The sequence below is a fragment of the Mauremys reevesii genome, linkage group 10 (genome assembly GCF_016161935.1).
Source record: "Mauremys reevesii isolate NIE-2019 linkage group 10, ASM1616193v1, whole genome shotgun sequence".
In the NCBI taxonomy this organism is placed as follows: Eukaryota; Metazoa; Chordata; order Testudines; family Geoemydidae; genus Mauremys; species Mauremys reevesii.
Window position 1 is genome coordinate 18536324 of NC_052632.1, and position 21078 is coordinate 18557401.

The following is a 21078-nucleotide window of genomic DNA, read 5'->3' on the forward strand; positions in this document are numbered from 1 at the left end:
ATTGGTGGACATGCAGGTGAATGAACCGGTGATGGTGTGGCTGATCTGGTTAGGTCCTGTGATGGTGTCGCTGGTGTAGATATGTGGGCAGAGTTGGCATCGAGATTTGTTGCATGGATTGGTTCCTGAGCTAGAGTTACTATGGTGCGGTGTGCAGTTACTGGTGAGAATATGCTTCAGGTTGGCAGGTTGTCTGTGGGCGAGGACTGGCCTGCCACCCAAGGCCTGTGAAAGTGTGGGATCATTGTCCAGGATGGGTTGTAGATCCCTGATGATGCGCTGGAGAGGTTTTAGACTCTAAAGGTTTGCTAAATTATTTTACATATAATTATGACACTCTTGTAGCCTTTTGCTTGAATATATTGGTGTTGATACACACGTAATTAATGACTTCTTTTTCCTGCTATACATTTTAAAAGCCATTAGAGACCTCAGGTTGTTTTATTTGTAAAGCTTATTTTTTTCCACGGCTTTGCATCTTTAATGGATTTCTGGCATTTGGCTTGGGTTCTACTGCATCATAGTGAAGGTGAGCCTATGAGAGCTCTCAGCCAGTTATCAAAGAACATCTACCACTGAATCCTAAATACACTGCTAATCTTGTAGATTTTCTCCAGCATTTAAACTCTGAAGTATTCTAAAAATGTAGTCTTATTTATTTGAGAGAGAGAGATTAACCAGCGCAAATCTCTCCCTACAGAATGCTGCACAGTCAAATGAACTTGGATTGGTAGTCTGCAACTCTACATGCTTCTGATGGCTTAATGCTTCAAGTCTACAACTCTGCATTACTGTAATTTTCATATAGTCAAATGTTTTTGACTATAATATTGAAAACTGAAATATGAGTCATGAGACACAATTTACTTGAGAAAATACCAAACCAAAATGTATAGATATTCCAATGTTCAGAATTATAATTACAAGTATTAGTATTACATCCACTGCAGTTTTACTTTTTATTTGTACAACCCTAAATTAATCTATGAATCTACTGCCTTATGCAGCCCCAATTTGAATATGTAACTAAAACTAAGTGTAATATGGCGTGCATTAATGAAACAGTTTTTAAAATAGAAAATGCCTTAAACTGGGATGAAGTAGTTTATCCCGGCATGCTAAAAACCATGATTTTACTTGGTAAAAACCACCTCTGGAAAATATCAGGCCATCCCAAGCCTCGTTAAGAGTTCCCGAAAGAGAGAAGGAGATGGCTACGCCCCTATTTAATTATTTTTTTAAAGGAATAAAAGATGTAGGCTGTTGTATGTTCAGAGTAATTGGGGCTAATGACACTTTATACTATCTTTGCAGTCAACTGATTCTCTGTCCTCCCACAGCCTTGCAGAGTGAGACATGCTACAGATGGGTGCAGATACTAGCTGAAGATGCATGTTGCTCCTTTTCAGTGCAGCAGCAATATGTGCCCAGAAGAGTGTTCCCCAGTCCTATCCCCACTGGCAGGATTCCTAGAACAGTGAATACATTTTCCAGCATCCTTGGTCACACTAGTAGTGCTATCCAGGCAGTATTTAGCTCTACATACATATGTTATATTTGTAGGTAAGGTGCTTCAGTGTTTTGGGAGAGAACCCACATGTCATTTTGTGACAGTCAGTAGAGTTTCCCCTGACTGTTAGCTAGTTAAGCAGCTTATAATAGCTGGCAACCATTAGGGGAAATTGGACACCTCAGGGACACAGTAGCCTGAATTTTTGAACTGTCTTCCCTTATCGGTCTAGAGGCAGTTGAAGTTAGTCCTGAACTGGTTTTTGCTGAGCAGATTGCAGGAGTGCAGGGTTTGCTAACCACCAATCAAATGCTAACACGACCGAAGCCTGTATGTGAGTGTATATAAAAGATTTTTGTTTTTTGTATGGAGTTAGAATTTTTGTATCTTGGTACAAAGCTCTCCTTTCTTCAGCAGAATAAAGCAACCTTTCCTTATCCCTGTCTGGCTGTCACTGGCTCTCAGCTAGGCGGACCTGACATTTCAGTAACAATTTTATAGACTGCACTCAAGTTAGTTAACGATTTAATCCAGGGGTCGGCAACCTTTCGGAAGTGGTGTGCCAAGTCTTCATTTACTCACTCTAATTAAAGGTTTTGCGTGCCAGTAATACATTTTAAAGTTTTTAGAAGGGCTCTTTCTATAAGTTTATAATATATAACTAAACTATTGTTGTATGTAAAGTAAATAAGGTTTTTTAAATGTTTAAGAAGCTTCATTTAAAATTAAATTAAAACGCAGAGCCCCCCAGACCAGTGGCCAGGACCCGGGCAGTGTGAGTGCCACTGAAAATCAGCTCGCGTGCCGCCTTTGGCACACATGCCATAGGTTGCCTACCCCTGATTTAATCCAATATACTGAAGATTATTTAGTGGTCTTCACATGATGAGTGTGTTTTGTTTGAATGCTGTATTCTATGGCCATCTTTTCCTAGTTTAAAAAAATATTAACTTAAACAAAATGCAACAAGGAGTCTGGTGGCACCATGCATCTGAAGAAGTGGGTTTTTTACCCAGGAAAACTTAAGATTTATTTGGGCAGAGTCCTTAAGGTGCCACCGGACTCCTTGTTGTTTTTGTGGATAAAGACTAACATGGCTACCCCCCTGATACTGTAAACAAAATGTTTAGTGTTCAGATATTAAAAGTTTTTCTCCCAACTAGTAATACAGCAGGTCAGAAACCAGCTTTTGATCTGACTATAGGCTCTTGAATGATGTCATGTTTCACGAAAATGTGTTCCGCCTCCAGTAGATTCAGAAATACCAACTGTAAATGAAAAAAAAAGGCCTACTCTGAAAGAGTTACATCTTATACGTGGTAAGTATTTTACATGATATGATCCTCATACATTGCGGATTTGAGCAAAATGGGTATTAATTTCTTTTCAGTATTTTTAAAATTAATTTCAATCCATTTTCAGACAAATTGTACTGCCAAAAGCTTTATCTCCACATTGTTTGTGTTCGTTTACTCAATGCAAATAAATTACTTTGCTTTCTAACCTGGTGTTTCTGAAGAGTTGGACAGTGGAGCGGACGCTTCCGCTAAAGCTGCTAATGTAGCTAATACTGATGTTGATGAATTTCCAAATTGTACAGCAGATACTCCGGTCTCATCTAGTAGAAGAAAAAATAAAGTCAGTTCACAAACTTATATAGAATGTCACACAAGTCCCTATTTTTCACAGTGAAGACATATATTGGTCTTGTTATAAACCAAAAGTGCTATTCTGAAGACAAGTTTGTTAGGTTAATGCAGTTTCTGATGAGTTACCTCAATTTACATTATTATTCTAAGTAACTGGATATTTATAATATGCAAAAGACAACAAAGAGGAATAAGGCACCTGCTGCAATCTTACCATCACTGTTCTTAATAGTCTTTGCATAAAATGGCAAATCAACCATGTATAAAATCCCAATAGCTATCCTAAATGCATGTAAATAGCTGTTGCATTTGATATATTTGCAGAAGATACCAGACCTGTAAGGTTCACCACCCCTCCAGGTCCAATGATAAACTGTGGTGTGGCTGCATGTATTGTCACAGTGTCAGGACTCTCTGGATTTGTATTGATTTGGTTCTGCATAGCAATCTAGGAGTCAAAAGACAACAACAGTATTCATTCTGCAAATAAACATTAAAAACAAACATATTATACTTCAATAAAAACATTTTGTTTTTTTTAAATGACAGCTTCCTCCACAGGAGAAGGTAAATAAGACTAGATCAAAATATAAATCTACAGTCAGTCAGCCCCCACTCCCCCCCCCCAAAGTAATAATCTAGGAGCTATTTCAGGTAGATTGGAAAGAACAAGGACCGATGAGGACTCAGACCAAATTATGTAAATTGTGGCCAAGAGGCTGCAACTTTAGACTTTATCTTATTTGCTTTATAAAGGCAACATAAACTGAGTGAAGTAAAACAGCAGACTGCCACCAACACCTGTTTCCCTAGCATTTCAATAGTGAATACTCAATACCCTCACTTATTCTAGGCCAAAGCGGCCCACTTAATCATGAAGCTTATATAAAACTACATAATCTCAGCATCTGAAAAGGTCTGAAGCTACCATGCAAGCGGCTATACCAGTAAACCACAAAGCCTGGCAATGTGAATCTGGGCATTATAATGGATCCAATCCTCACTAGTATAGAAAGTTGGGCTGGTGCGTAGTCAACAAGAAGAGGGCATCTCCTCCGTCTCTGATCCTCACCAACTAATTTAGCCCCAACATGGGAAGCTAATCTAACACGTCCTGAAGTCCTAATATGTCCTGAAGTCAGGACATATTGTCAGAGATGCCCATAGCTTAAAGTTTAGCTGCCATACCCCATCTGCAAACTATCCCAGCTATTCTGTAAATCAGAATGAGCAAGTTAAAAAGCCTAAAGGCCCTTCCTTCTTTGATTGGCAGGGGCTAGAAGCATTCTTCAGCCAATTTTTACACACATAATACATATTGTATTAGTATCATTTCACTTCTACGCTGTGGAGCAGAGAGGAGAAAAATCTATGCTCATCACCATGCAACCTCCTACAACTACTAAATTAACAATTTAGCTGCTCAGCATCTTTCTGTAAGTTTCATCTGCATCATAAATCAAAAAGTTACCTGTAATATTTCTGCTACATCTTCATTCCCATTGTCTATTGCAATATCTAATGCAGTTTTGCAAAATTTACTTTGTGTGTGGACATCTGCTCCATATTTTATTAAGAGCTCCACCACTTCCTGGTGATTGTGTTCTGTAGCCCAGTGAAGAGCAGTCATCTTTAGCATGTCCTTTGCATTAACATCAGCACCATGCTGCAAACAAAAACATTACATAAATCAAATAAGCGCAGGCTGTTTTAACTGTAAATTCTGCAAATGTAATGATGTCCAAGATGATGAAAATACTCTTTCACTTGCTTGCTGCAAGGAATTTCCTGCTGTCTTATAATTACTATTTCATTAAAAGTACTTTATAGTAATTACCGCACACATTAACACAAAGGATTAAATAATTCCTAGGACCACATGTGTAGGTTTTAGAAGATTTTATTTATATAACACTGCATTATGAAGAAGTCTTATTTTTGGATGCCAATAAACAATTTGCCTGAAAGCACACTGATTGTAACAAATATTTAAAAATAAAATACAAAACTGAATGGGAAAAAGAATGTGCCACCTGTACCTTTAGTACAGATGTTAAAGTTTTAAAAAGCCCTTAAATTATTTAAAAAGTCATTTTCAGCCAATTGAGGGATTAAAGAAAGTTACATCTATGCAGACTTATGATTAACTAGTCTTCTAGATTCAGGTTCAGTTTCAAATGGCAGATAACATAAAAATAAGTTTCTACCTTAAGTAAGACTTCTACTATGTTTGCATGGCCTTCAGATGCTGCCATATGCAATGGAGTTCTGTCCACTTTTGTTCTCGCATCCCGACTTACACCAGCTCGAAGTAATACTTCTGTTGTTGAATAGTGCCCATACTGTGCTGCTAGATGAAGCGGTGATGTTCCCAACTGTAATGTGGTACAAAAGTGGACTATTAACAAAAAACAAAAACAAAAAAAACAGCATGAAGTACTCACTTCCAACCCTCTTGTTTTGTCTCTTCTATCCTGGAGGTACAGAACCCAGGCATCAGTCAACCACTTCTAACTCTATTTCTCTTAATAATCCTATCTTTCTCCCTTTTAATTTCATGGAAAGAAGGAGCAGCAGGTTGAAAGAACAAAATATAAAAGAAAGAGTTCCAAGTTGAGATTTTCTGCTAACAAGTTCCCATCATCCAGAGAAGAGACCACTGTCTATGGCTTGCCTCTTCAAGGTCACATACACCTCTACTCCAAAATAACACCACCCGATATAACAAGAATTTGGATATAACATGGCAAAGCACTGCTCCGGGAGGGGGAGAGGGGGGCTGCGTGCTCCGGCAGATCAAAGCAAGTTCGATATAACGTGGTTTCACCTATAACGTGGTAAGGACAGCGTTATATCGGGGTAGAGGTGTAAATGTTCCAACTCTACCAACTTCCAGCTTTGGTGTTTGTCATTGACCTTACTTCTGCTGATCATCAGCAATTAGAATAAAGGTATTAATTGGGTCCTCTTCCTAAACTAACACATGGTCACGTAATCAGGATGAGCTTTCTTTCTGAATGAAGGATGTACATACTTTATTATATTTTCCAAAGTCCACCTGGACTGCCGTTAAAAGATTAACTCATTCAGAGTTCACAATCATCAATTACTTCAGAGTGCCCAAAATAGTCCTGGGTACCTAATTCCTAGATCAGACAATACAATTAACTAGCCAGTTTCAATTTGCAATGCTATAGTCCAATGTTCAACCTCAGAATCAATATGGAAATATATATAAACCTCAATGTGATTGTATAGATTTCTGATAATTTAGTTACACTATTTTCCAGGGAAGGTATCACAGAGAAACAAAAATAATGTAAAAACATTTCAAACAAATGAAAAAAATTTATTACCCAGTCTGTGGTAAAAGGTGCTCCATTTGCCATCAAAATGCGAACTTCATCATCTTGACCTGCTCGTGCTGCTTCTAAAAGCTTCTTTCCCAAATCTACCAAGGACATCTTGTGAAATAATGTAGGAGGAAAATGATGAAAAGTTTAACAGTAAATTGACACTACTTCTTACGTGTACAAATGCTACCAGAGTTTTTTAAAAATACCAATCATTTTTCTTCTCTATAATTTGGGGGTGGGGGGCGCAAGACTTTTAAAAATTAGATGATGCTTTAGGCATTATAACAAGTTTCCTCACCTGCTTAATACACAGCGAACCCGTTCATGCAACCTTTCTTGGACATTCAAATAGAGTTGAAGTTGGGTGAAGAGTTTAATACTTAATATTCCTTCTTGCATTATTGTCCACAGCTGTGGAAGGTTTTTCTTTTTTTTTTTAAAAAGTTACTCCAGCCTCAAATTAGACTGAACTAAATAACAGACTCTAAATAAACAATGATTTATACTCCCTTACTTGATATTGATTGCAACCTAGCGCAGCAACATTGGTACCAAGGGTATCAAACAGTACCAAAGATTTCTGGCTACTTATGTCCCCTGTACATATTTCCCACTGGCATTGCATACACTCAGAAAAGATATTTACTTTGATTAATTAAGGAGCTTCCATGCTGAAAATACACTATGATAGACAGGAAGCACAATGCTTTTGATAACAAGGAATTTGGGGGCAGTTGTGGCTTCACCTTGTAAATACACAAAAGCCAGATCAATTGTCAAAATTAACAAAACAAAAAAATAAAACTTGAAACGGAAATCCTTAGCCAAGCACTAGAAGCAGTGGATATGCTCACTATAAGTGACTCAAAATGACTGAACTAAAATTCAAAATAAAACCAAAAATCCAGTATTCATCATTTCAGAAAAATAGTTAAGTATGAAAGAGAATTCCTATCTGATCTGGCAAATGCTCATATAAACACACACAAAACCCCATGCTTTCTAAAATTTATGAAATTCATATTCAAAACATCTAGCTGTTTCATCGCTTCACACACTACCTTATCAGCCAAAACATAACGAACTTTTCATTCTTTTATCAATGATTTCATCTGCAAAGACTGAGAATGGGTTTTACCAATTTACTTTCCAGTCATGCACGACAAAGGGGTCAGATCATATTATATTAGTCATAGTTTATGAGAAGCGTGATGTATGAGTGCACTTCGTCATGCCTTTATCTGTCCTGGGGTGGAATTTCGCAGTTCTCCCACACTTAAATCAGGGCCTGGACTACAGTACCCTGCATGTCAACTGTTCTCACCCTGCAGGTCCAACTGAGTTTGGACACCTGAGGTTCTTCCCTTTGGCAGTCCAAGACTAGTGATGCCCAGTGTGCGGTCAGGCTTCTTAAAAACAAAGTATTATTTATTTATGAATAGGAACAAAGCTTTGAGTGAAGGACACATCATTGCCTGATGGTAACTTAGGCAGGCCTTAACTTCTTCAGACGCTCAGTCTAACGGGTGCCTGTGTCAGCCTGGTTGCGCTGAACAAGCGCCCCCTCACACCTTCGCTAAAGAGACCCTTATTAAATATGCCATAGTTCTTTCCTGAACTGGAACTGCCTCTTAATTCTCAAATATTTGCTCACAAGTGTTTTATCTTGACCCATTCTTTCCTTCGCTGCTTGCTTTTCCCTACAGTCCCCTATTAAACAAAATCAATACATTCATACAGTAAAAATCCCAAGAGCCAGGTGAATATACAGTATTTATAAATTATTACAAAACAGCTCCAATTCCATCACACAAATGATAGGGAAGTTCAGAAAGAAATACCAATAAACTATTATTTTCATTTTTTTTAAATGGAACCAAAATCAGTCACAAAACCAATGAATGTGTAAAGTTTCTTTGTGACTTCTTTAATTATGGTAGTTCCTGATTGAGAAATGGAGGAGTGAGAACAAGATGACTAGCACTGTAGACATCTATATTAGTGCTAGTATCAGGAACTAACCTGTCTTTTAGCATAAGGAAGTAAAACCAGCTCATTAAGAGAGGGGACTGGGTCTTTTTACTCTTGTCAGGAAGAATCTTTGCAATAGAAAACATCAAACTAATAATTTACAAATGGCTGTTCCACAACAAAGTCAAGAACAGGAGAAAAGTAAAGAGTATATTACTGAAAGGCTACAGTATAACTGTGAAAATAGTTTTGAGGGGGGGGGAAATGAGCCATTCTATTAATGAATAAAGATAAAACAAAGTGCTTTAACCTTTGATAAGGTCATTTCAATAATTCCAAAACAAAAAATTGTTCAGATATTTTATTTCACGGTAAATTTCAACTTTTCGTTCGAATATGGGACAAAAGGAATTTTTGAAATGTCAGAATTCAAATTCCAAATTAGGTTGAGAATCGTTAAATTCCAAGTTTTGACCCGCTCTCAACATAATTCATGAACTTCACAGTCTGATTTCTCTCCTTTGATTTTGTGATTGTATTTTTACAGGAGGAGGAACCAAGCTGTATATAAAAAAAAATTCATCAGTCTTGCAATGGGGTGTCTGAACTCTGATGCAACCTTCTTTTGAGAATTTCCAAGCCCACACCTCGAGGAACAAGTAAATAAACTTTTGCTATGGTGCCCTGTGGGGTTGCTCCCACTAGATGTTTCAGTCCACACTCTCGAAGATATTTGAAGACACTTTCTCAGGGGGTTTGTTTTGTTCATTTGAATCACTGCTGTAGCATTCCCTTTCAAATTATACTACTTTATTTTTGCTTTTCTTAACATTTGATTTTGATGTCTTAATGATGTTTAACTGAATTGTACTATACTTAATAAGTAGCGTCCCAACCAAGGCAAAGGAAAGGACTTGGAAGATTACAAATAAAATTAGTATTTTTGTCATGTCATTTATCCATTATATGTTTATTACTGGCTAGGTTAAAAGTTAGACAAAGTATTCTTTTTCAGGAGTTTACATATTGAAATTTCTACATTCATAAACTCATCTAATTTTCAGTGACCTACAAGTACAGTTAATTTTATTTCTCATCGGATACCAAAAGAAATGTTCACGGAGCCATCTTGTGGTGACAAGAGTAAAAATAACCCTAACAAAAATGACATTGTCAGCCAGTAACAAAATAAAAATCAAATTATATAACTTACAGCAGTGAGCAGCAGTGATACTATAGTTGTTGAGAACCAACTAGTTCTTTCACTGAAAGACTTTCTATGTACTTAGAAACTTTCCATAGACAAAAAACGTATCACTAATGATATTTCTCATGACTACTCAGCTAAAGTTGATTTTTTTTTAATTAAAAATTACCTGTGAAAACACTGTTCTAATATTACTTTTGGAGTGCTGTTTGTTGCACTTACATAAACTCAAAATGGGTTATTTTTTAAAATAAACTTGTGCACAACCACATTGGACCTTAAATTATACGATTTTGCAGCTTTTCTGGATGGTACTTCCCAGAAGCTACTGTAGATTTCTCAGCATATTGGTAGCTTTTGGAATTCAGGGCTGTCCTTAGGAGCTGAGAAATGTGTGCACAATTTTCAGCGGCATCAAGCCCATGCCTGACACAACTGTGCATGTTCTTATACTGGGGTGGATATTGGCAAGGGTGGTTCTTCACCATCTTCACTTTCCTGCTTCTGAGCCAGCCCTGGCATAAAAGTTAGAGCAATCAAAGAGCTGTCCTAATGTATGAGGGCTAGAACAGCCCCCTACAGACTGCTGCACTGGCCCAAAATCTGTTGAGCACAACACTACACCCCAGAACAATTCCCCACCACTCCTCTGCCTGCATGAGAGCATCTCAGGAGGGGTTTTATACCAGCAGCCTAGGATTTCTCCCCTGCCAGAGAAATCCTCAGCTGCCCCTTTAGGACAACTTTAAGGTCACTTTGTGACACTCCAGCTGCTTGAAGTGACACAAGCAAGACCAAGAATCTAGCCCTATATGCAGTACAGTAAAATATTATAGTCAACGTTGAGTTTTGCACTTAAAACTGGAATCCATTATAAACTAAGTGCTACTGGACTTCCGTAGAGTTGGGACTGAGCATTATAGAGAGCAGGGGGAAGATGGTCCTTTTCAAATACTGTATACATCCTTTTCATCTGACCAATATAGTATGGTCTTTGGGCTCCAGCTGCATTTCTGAAATTGGAACTTGGAAAAAAATCAAACAGGCTTGTTCCATACATGACAAACAAGATGTCAGTAGGTTGAGGATAATATCTTGAGCCTATAACATGAGTAGTCGCTACACCAATTGTTTGTTTGCAAAGCCTTTTCTACACTAGAAAGGGTATACTGGTATGGCTATACCAGCACACGCTCCTAGTGAACGCAACTCAATGGAAGCTTATTTGGCATCGCTGAAAAATCAGGCTAATGGTTTTTCAATTAGATTTTGTATACATGCCCTGGGAGGTGTCAAAGAAAACACTGAAAATTCCTAACATATATCGATATATAAATGTGTTGGCAAAAATTATTTAATAAATAAAATACAAATATCTCATTTTATATTTCATTATCTAATCAGTGTTAAAATATTGTCACTAAAATCAACTTGTTTCTGATTTTCCCAGTACGGACACAATACCACAATGGTTGAATTCAGGGCAAGGTATTGCCCCCATCACCACCAATAAAAGAAAACCCTCTTTCATCTAACTAAAAATGGTTTTACTAGTACCTGCATAGAGCCTAAACTACTTGTTTCCATACAGTAATGCTTCTTAAGACCACTTCTGATGCATTAATTTTATTTTCACATGCATATATCATCTAACATCTAATAATTTAAGGAAATAAATCCATCAAACTGAGTTATTTCCTTGTAAATTGTCATAACTCACTGATTATTCTGTAATTCCCACACATCATCATGGGATCAACATAAGTATGCAGGTTGATATTAAAAAGCTGAGCTAGAGTACAGAATTAAAATTGTATTTTAATATACAGTTTGTCAGAAGTAAACTGTTTTAATTTATAATGTTTTATAATGCCAGCCTTTTATTTTAACGGTGCAGCAATTCTGCTCCTACTGGTAGCTAACCACGGTTTCTAGACTTTTTGGTTAAACGTCAACATAATATATGCTTCAGAAAAAGTTTGCTCTCTCAGAGAACAGGTGATATGAATAGTAAACACTTGCTGTCGTGTGGTGGGTCAAAGTATTTAATTTTGTCAGTAGTTTTGTTCTCACCCTTTTAATTTTAAATATGCCCATGTATCAATAAGACTTCATTGTACAATTCAGAATAATAGAAAATATTTTTTTCCTTAAGCCAGAAAGCATACACTTGGCTCTTACCTATGTTACAACTGTTATTCCCCTAATAAACACTATCTTGTATTGACAGCCAAGGTCTAGTTATGTTTTAACTATGCCCTGAACTGTACTACAGCTTTAAACAGAACAGGTCTGCAGTACGAATTGAGGATACACGTGTTGTTCCCACTTCAGATTAAAACACACTTTCTTAACGTAGACATCTATAATGAGGACCCTTGACAATTACTATTCTGTGGATAGGCCCAAAGCCCGGAAGGCAAACTGTTTTCAGGAAGAGCATACTTGGCTTATTTGAATGGTAGGTGGCCAGGTGCTACTAATTGAGAACTGAGTCTGACTCCTTACTTTTGGACTTGTCCTTGTTACAGTGCATAAGAGAAACTGGATTGGGAGCAAGAGTCAGATTTGGAGTATATTGGGAATTGAACTTGTGTTGTATATATCCTTAACACTCTGAAGGAAAGAAGGTTTCAGTTTATATGGAATTTATTTTAAATTGCACATTTTATTCAACCCAGCTTTTATCCTAATTCAGATCCCTAATACGTACATTGAATTTTAAATACAAGTGAAAACAGATAACTATTTCAAAGTTCATTTTACATAGCTATCCACGTAAATTTAAGAATAATATCTACTGTTATTACACCCAACTAGATTAAGCAAAAAACACTTTAGTAGCAGGCATAAGAGATCATTTAAAACTGATTTAAGAGGTAAATTCTTAGAATCCTAGTCTGGGTTTGACGTTAACAGCCCTAGATTTGAAATGGGGTTGTTGTCAGGGGTCTGGTAGCATGTAAACCAATTTGATTCCTAGAGGTGACAGTCAACTGTTCAAACAAATGCACCTTTGAGAATACCTTTACATGTATATTATACCTTTTATCCCAAAAGATTACAAGCATTTTAAAATGATACACTACAAAATGGGGTAATTTTATCATCAGTAAAACATAAGCACTTCTGGGCCTGAAATACTTCCAAACAAGCTACAATAGTTACAAACGATAGTAACCTGCACGCCAGCCCAAAGCAAGACAGGAAATGCACAGTCAGATTGCCACAGTGGGGGCAAAAGAATGGAGCCATGCTGTGACCCTGGAGACAACATCCCTTTGAAAAAGTCCACTGCTGAGCTACTGGAGAAGTCCTGTCACCTGCCCACTAGCCTGCTTCTCGCTATAACATTGTACAGGACAAGTGGATGGGGCCACAGCAGCATACACACAACTGGGCTTTAGAGACAACTATTATTCACACTACACTCACCAGGGACACAGGTCACAAATATTAACCAAGCCAACTTGCTCGGCACTAGGCAGCGAAGGAGATAATGCAGGCATCCTTTGGATGCACATTCAACATGTATTTCTGCCACACAGACCCTTACCCCCCACCCCACACACATACACAGTGCTAAGCAAGCCCCTTCATCCCCTCACAGACCACAGCCTCCCAATTCCCCTGGCACACATCCAATCTGCATCCCACCACTGCTCAGGGAGCCTCCCCCCATCCTCACACACCACAACCTACCCACCCTCATGGCACACATCCAACATGAACCCCACCACAAACACCCCTTATTTCTCCACCACACAGTTATCAGCAAGCCCCTTCATCCCCTCACATACCACAGCCTCCCCACTGCCACATATCCAACCTGGACCCCACCCCACACACCTCTTATCCCCCAGTGCTCAGCAAGCCCCTCCATTCCCTTTCTCACCGCAGCTTCCCCACAGCACACATCCAACACGCACCCCACCAAACCCTTTACCTCCCCCCGCTCAGCTCCCCATCCTTTCACACACCACAGCCTCCCCACATCCAACACGCACCCCACCACAGACCCTTTACCTCCCCCCTGCTCAGCTCCCCACCCCCACATCCAACATGCACCCCACCACAGACCCTTTACCTCCCCCCCCGTGCTCAGCCCCCCCTCATCCCTTCACACACTGCAGCCTCCCCACCCCACAACACATACCCCGCCACACAGACCCCTTGCCCCCCCCGAGCTCAGAGAGCCCCCATCCCTTCACACACTGCAGCCTCCCCACCCCCACGCCCCTCGTACGTACACCCACCCCCGCCCAGCCACCCCGCGGAGCCCTGCCCGCGCCCAGCCCTCCGGGCACCCCCCGTGCGGCGGGGTCCCCGGAAGGCCGGCCGCTCTCCCCAACAGGAAATCCTGGCTGGGCTGGGCGCTGCGGAGGGAGCCGCGGCGCCGGGTTCCGGGGGAAGTGGAATTATTTTTTACCAGCGAAGAGATCAACTTCCACATCCGGTAACAGGGCCCTACAAAGGCACAGACTGACCTGGAAAAGCTTGGCCGGCCCGGGGGGGTGGGGGAGAGACGGGGCACGGCGATGGGGCCTTACCGTGCTGCCTGCCCGGCCGTCGCCGCCGTCCACAACAACCACCACGGGCGCCAAAGGCCGCCTCTCAACGGCGCCCAAAAGCCCCACACAAAAGTCCCCGCTGCTGCGCCTAGCGGAGGGACACAGCGGACGGGAGGGGAGAGGCGGCTCAGGTCAGCACAGTGCACCCCCTCTGCGCTGAACCCGGGCCGGCGAGGCGGCAGCGCTTTGAGGGGCACATGGCACTTACCATTGGGGTGCAGGGATTATCTTATTACACAAATATCCCCGACAAAAGGGGGCTTGGCGGAGGGATACGGCCTCTGCGCAGCCTACAGCGCATGCGCAGATATCGGGAGCAAGGGGGGGAGTTGGGACTTGAGCGCCCGCCATGTTCGGTGCCTGCGCTGCTTCCCGCCGGCAGGGGGGGGAGGGGAAGCCGCCTCGCAGGCCCTGGGGATGCTGCCCTGGCTGGGAGAGGCACAGGCGAGCGGGGTGGGTTCAGCTGGTCCTGGCCAGGCGGGCGATGACAGCGGCAGGGAGGGAGGGAGTGGGCAAAACCCTTGTAAAAGCACAGCCACGAAGGGGCTCCCTGCGAGTCTGGCGGGCCGAGGGCATTCGCCGCCCGCCCACGGACCCGCTAAGGCGGGGTCGGCTTTGCCAGGCTCGGGACAGCCGGAGCGCTCCCCCTAGGAGTGCCCGCGGACACTGGGCGCGGGGAGTTTGCGCCTCACTGTACTTGTCGATGCTATGCCGAGGCTCAGTACGTCACGGCAAAGCCTGCGAGGCATTGTCCGCACGTGGGTTTGCAGTGAGTCCACTAGCTGTAAAAACGCGCCGGTGAACGTGTGGTGAAGCTAGCGCCAGAGCGGTGAACATACTGCACGGACCTCCGCTCCAGAATGAGCCAGTCCTGCTACTCCTGCCCTCCCCTCTGACTGCTGGACCTCCGCCCCGGGTCCCCAAACTGCTTCGCCCAAAGGCCCCTCGCCGCCGACCCCCAACTACTCTGAGTCTTGAGCTCTTGCTACCACAATTGCTCCAGTTCCTAGCCCCTATAGCAGTGGTTCCCAAACTTTAACAATCTGTGAACCCCCTTCACTAGAATGTCAAGTCTCGCAAACCCCGTCCTAAAAATGAATAGTTCCAGGGATTTTCTCCTTTACCTGAGTATAAATTATAAAAGCAGTGATCTTGGAAAGATAAAATTTATTTTTAATGACATGCTTATTACACACTATTTATTATTTATCATTACAGTACTTTTATTACATTAAGAAAAGGGCAACACTCTTCCAAGATCTCACTTTTGTAGCTTGTATCACTTTGAATAAACCTGTTATAGGACAAGGCTCCTCTGTTTCATCAAGGAGCACCAGATATGAAACAGCATGAAGGTATTTAAGAAACCAGCTCAAAGAGTTCCTCCTACACAAGCTTTCAGGTCTTGAGCAGTCCAGACAAACAATACACAATACAACAAAGCTTAAACTTGTTCTTCATAATAATTTAAAAAACAATACTAGTTGCCTATTTCATTTTAAAAACAGCAAAAAATATCCACCTCCCTTTCCATTTCTTATGAGTCTTGAAGTTTAAATCTCCTCAGTGTGATAGATATTCTTGCTTTGATCTGCGTAGCTCTTGGAAGTCCAGGGGCTCCAGGCTGCTGACCCTGTGCTGCCCAGTGTCCCTAGGGACAGCTCTGTCTGCCATTAGGGAATTTTTTCCCCAAGAACCCCCTGTAACAGTTCATGAACATCCAGGGGTTCACAAACCCCAGTTTGGGAACCACTGCCCTATAGCCACCAGGAAAAGATACCTGAATCACAGGGTTATGTTGCTTTTTTGAGAGAGAGAGAAGTGGGTGATCTTTTATTGGACCAACTTCTGTAGGTGAGAGAAAAGCTTTTGAGCAACATACAGCTCTTCAGGTCTGGATTAAAGGTACTTAGAGTGTCATAGCAAAATAGATGGTGGAACAGATTATTAAGCTTTACCACATAAGAGACCATTGAAGGTGAAGTCTCCCGTTAACACTTTGGAAATCAGAACAAAAAAAGGGAGATTAATCGGTTACAGGTTGTTGTAATAAGCTATAAATCCAGTGTCTGTATTAAGGATTTATAGTGTCTAGAAAAATTATGAATTTAAGTTCCCAGGCTCATCTTTTGAAGGTGTTGTGCAGGTTTCCTTTGAAGATGAGGCCTGAGGTCAAGTCTACACTTAAAACGGTGCATCAGCACAGCTGCACTGATGCAGCTGTGTCTCTGTAGCACTTAAGTGAAGATGCTCCTACACTGTAAGCATAGTTAATCCACCTCCCTGAGAGGAGGTAGCTATGTTGACGGGAGCCGCTCTGCCATCAATATAGTGCTGTCTACATGGTGGGGCTGGGTTGGTATAACGATGTTGCTTAGAGGTATGGATTTTTCACACCCCTGAGTGTGTTAGTTATACCAGTATACGTCTAGTGTAGACCTGGCCTGAGAAGTCAGCTATGGAGTGATAATTTTGTGAAAAGTGTTTGCCACTTTATTTTTTGTTATTTTTGTATCCATTAATAATAACTAGATTTCCTTTGTTAAAAGATCATCTTTTTATTGGAATTATAATATTTTTCAGAGTGGTCTTTCTTTTGTCCTATAAATTGCCTCGGACACCTCAGGGAAAAGTACAAATCATCATGATCCAAAGATCTGAAATCACCTCAGAAACAATGAATTAAACTTCACTATGCCTCTGTGAAATACTGTAGGTCAGTTTAGTATCCCCATTTTACGGATGAGGAACTATATTACAGAGAAAATAAGGGAGTTGCCTTACTGGCAGATGTGCAAATAAAACCCAAGGGCCTTGCCTAAGCATATTATGCTCAGACCACTACATCATACTGTCAGACTTGCACATTTCCTGCCTGCGGAGTCCTCCACACTTATCCTAAAACCCCAATGAGTCCCATTTTACTCCACCACATTCAAAGGCCTTCCATTGTGTTAACACATGCTGATGAAAGAGGACCAAGTTGCTTGTCTTTCATCAGTGCTTCTTCATGCATCTGCCAGCATAGGCGGCAGGTTTGTATAATTTTTGGTGGGGCCCAAAATGGTGGTGCCCCCCCGCTCCCGCCCTGTAAGCCGATATAAAATGAAGCTACAGCGCGTCAGTGCCACAAGATTACAAGGTTGGAGAAGGGGTAGGGGGTTCCAGGGGCCAGTCAAGGGACAAGGAGCAGGGGGGGTTGGATGGGGCAGAGGTTCGGAGGGGCAGTCAGGGGACAGGCAGCAATTGGATAGGCATGGGAGTCCAGGGGGTTTATCAGGGGACAGGTAGGGGGTGGGGTCCTAGGGGATGTTGGGTGGGGCCTCAGCCGGGGGCAGTTGGGGACAAGGAGAAGGGAGGCTTAGATAGGGGCTGGAGTCCCAAGGGGCAGTTAGGGGCAGTTGTCTCGGGAGTTGGTAATCGGGGGACAAGGACCAGTGGTGCTTAGATAGGGGGTGGGGGTCCTCGGAGGCAGCTGGGGCAGGGGTCTGGGGAGGGGGCAATCAGCGGCCAGGGGCTGAGATTCAAAGGGCTCTGAGCTGCCCGCTGCGGCGGGGAGCCCAGAGCCCTCTGATTCCCAGCTGCGGCTGGGATTTAAAAGGCTCTGGGCTCCCCGCTGCTGCCGGCAGCCCGGAACCCTGATTCCCAGCCGCGGCTGGGATTTAAAGGGCTCTGGGCTCCCCGCAGTTGCAGGCAGCCCAGAGCCCTCTGATTCCCAGCTGCGGCTGGGATTTAAAAGGCTCTGGGCTCCCCACGCCTGCAGGCAGCCCAGAGCCCTCTGATTCCCGGCCGCGGCTGGGATTTAAAAGACTCTGGGCTCCCCGCTGCTGCCGGCAGCCCAGAGCCCTCTGATTCCCGGCCGCGGCTGGGATTTAAAAGGCTCTGGGCTCCCCGCAGCAGCAGGCAGCCCAGAGCCCTCTGACTCCCAGCCGTGGCTGAGATTTAAAGGGCTCTGGGCTCCCTGCGGTTGCAGGCAGCCCAGAGCCCTCTGATTCCCTGCCGCGGCTGGGATTTAAAGGGCTCTGGGCTCCCCGCCGCAGCGGGCAGCCCAGAGCCCTCTGAGTCCCGGCCGCGGCTGGGATTTAAAAGGCTCTGGGCTCCCCGCTGCTGCCGGCAGCCCAGAGCCCTCTGATTCCCGGCCGCGGCTGGGATTTAAAAGGCTCTGGGCTCCCCGCTGCTGCCGGCAGCCCAGAGCCCTCTGACTCCCGGCTGCGGCTGGGATTTAAAGGGGCGAAACCTAGCTCCAAATATTGGTGGAGCAGAGCCCCTGATTGTGAATATTCCTGGGGCTTTAGCTCCACGAGCCCATATAAGTTGGCGCCCATGTCTGCCAGAAGGGGTCACTACAAAGCAACATGAGATACCCCCTTCTTTTTGGGGGGTTGCAATGCTTGCAAGCAGAATGAGGAAACAACAGGTCCAACCTTAATTGAATTTTTTAAACTAAGGGCTGAGGGAAAGCTGACAGGTACGGAAAAGCACATGGTTCAGATGGAGACATCCCTTAGGGTTGAATTTATTAAAGAGGGAACTTTATATCCTAGTATAGAGCAGTGGTTTTCAAACTGGGAGCGCCACTTGTGTAGGGAAAGCCCCTGGCGGGCCGGGCCAGTTTGTTTACCAGCCAGGTCCGCAGGTTTGGCCGATTGTGGCTACCACTGGCCGTGGGTCACCACTCCAGGCCAATGGAGGCTGCGGGAAGCGGTGGCCCCAGCAGGGCCGGTGCAAGGAAGTTTTGCGTCCTAGGCGAAACTTCCACCTGGCGCCCCCCCCAGCCCTGCGGCAGGTCCCCCCCCCCATGGCAGCTCCCCCCCACCCTGAGGCACCCCCCCCACGGCAGCTCCCTCCCCCCGGGGAGCCGTGCAGCACCTCTCCACCCTAGCTCACCTCTGCTCCGCGTCCTCCCCAAGCACGCCGCCCCCCGCTCTAATTCTCCTCCCAGGCTTGCGACGCCAAACAGCTGATTGGCACTGCAAGCCTGGGAGGTGGGAGAAGTGGAGCAGCAACCGCACGCTCGGGGAGGAACCGCTGTAAAAAAAAATTGGGGGCACTGCTTTTTGGCGCCCCCAAATCTTGGCTCCCATGGCAACTGCCTAGTTCACCTTAATGGTAGCACCGGCCCTGTGCCCCAGTTTGAGAACCACTGGTATAGAGGATAGGAAAGAAATTGGTAAAGTACAGATAGGAGCTAGCAAGGGACAGTCAAACATTAAAGAGTTCCATTTAAACAAAACATGAAGGCATGCAATTAAATATTGACAAAATGTACAAGTGCTTATATACAAGTGCTAGAAGTCTAAATAGTAAGATGGGTGAACTAGACTGCCTGGCATTAAATGAGGATATTAATATAATAAGCATCACAGAAATTTGGTGATCCATTCCTGTCGTCCACTCCCAGCTTCTGGCAATCAGAGGCTGACCTAGTATAACAGCGCTTACGTTCTTATGTAAAAATTGGTTTGGGTGTTTGATAAGTGTGTTCTCAAAATCTTTTTGTGCCTCTTAATAAAAAATTTTTCTCATGAACACATAACATTGGTTTACATTTATTCATTAGCTGCTGATTATAGAAAATTGTTATTCCATCCTAACACAGACAGGCAATACCACCACTACCACCATTGTTTATGATTCAGACAGCACTGGCATCCATGGGATAGCAAAACAGAATTCCTCCTTAATATTATTAAAAATAATGTATAGTGCAGTTGAAGAAGAATTAAATATGCCTCTGGCTAGTAGCCAAGTCTCATTTAAACTGTATGTGAGCTTTCATTATTGTGAAGATCAAAATTTACTACATGAAAGGCACATTCTATTATACTTAGCTGTGCCTCCCCCACCCACCAAGAAATAACTCTTTTAAAGGAATTGGCAGTTTGTTTTTAAGTTCCTGACACTATTTCTAACCTACACAAATGTAACTAATGTAGACTAATAAAGGAGATTCTGACTGACAACAGAATGACCCGTTCAGGAGCTTTTTGAGCAAGCTTAGCAGGCGACAATAACTTTTTTGTAATAGTGGTATCTAGAGGCATACACATCTGGCAGATCTCATCACAAAAGTGAGAGAAAGGAGCTTAATGCCTGTAAAGTATATTCCCTACTGAAATTATGCAAAGCTTTGAGAATTAGATTACATCCCCATTTTATTCAACTGAGTAAATGAGAACAAGCCACTTACCCCACCCAAGTATGATCTATCACTAGCTTAGGTCAGGTGTGGAGCAAAGCCCCTGATCCCAGGATACTTCTGTGAGCAAATGAGTGAGGCGAGATGGAGAGGAGGTGGAGCTTTGGCCCATCCACCACCATCTATAGCAGTGGTTCCCAAACTTTAACAACGTGTGAACCCCTTTCACTAAAATGTCAAGTCTAGCAAACTCCCTCCTAAAAATAAATATTTCAAGGGATTTTCTCCTTTACCTGAATATAAGTTATAAAAGCAGTGATCTTGGAAATATTAAATTTGTTTTTATGACATGCTTATTACACACTATTTATTATTAATTATTATTTATCATTACAATATTTTTATTACATTATGAAAACGGCACCACTCTTCCAAGATCTCACTTTCATAGCTTGTATCACTTTGAATAAGCCTGTTATAAGACAAGGCTCCTATGTTTCATCAAGGAGTATCAGATGTGAAACAGCATGAAGGGATTTAAGAAGCCAACTCAAAGAGTTCCTCCTACACAAGCATTCAGGTCTTGAGCAGTCCAGGCAAACAACGCATGTTACAACAAAGCTTAAACTTGTTCTTCATAATAATTTTAAAAACAGTACTAGCTGCCTATTTAAT

General features: G+C 42.7%; 1 protein-coding gene across 4 annotated transcripts in view; it reads right to left on the minus strand.

Annotated features, from left to right (window-relative positions):
- GABPB1 (GA binding protein transcription factor subunit beta 1) overlaps positions 1-14937 on the minus strand; it is a 37902-nt gene extending 22965 nt beyond the window's left edge. The window contains exons 1-7 of one of the 4 annotated variants that reach the window (XM_039491352.1): positions 14473-14937; positions 14244-14352; positions 6516-6623; positions 5367-5534; positions 4631-4825; positions 3496-3607; positions 3015-3128 (exon numbers count right to left, since the gene is read on the minus strand). In XM_039491352.1, the coding sequence (XP_039347286.1) occupies positions 3015-3128; positions 3496-3607; positions 4631-4825; positions 5367-5534; positions 6516-6623; positions 14244-14352; positions 14473-14615 (949 nt within the window). In that variant the 5' untranslated portion in view covers positions 14616-14937. Of the gene's footprint in view, positions 1-3014; positions 3129-3495; positions 3608-4630; positions 4826-5366; positions 5535-6515; positions 6624-6813; positions 9409-14180; positions 14204-14243; positions 14353-14472 lie in introns of those variants that run through there. The other 3 variants (XM_039491353.1, XM_039491351.1, XM_039491354.1) reach the window with 3 other exon arrangements.
- Between the last annotated feature and the right edge of the window lie 6141 nt (positions 14938-21078).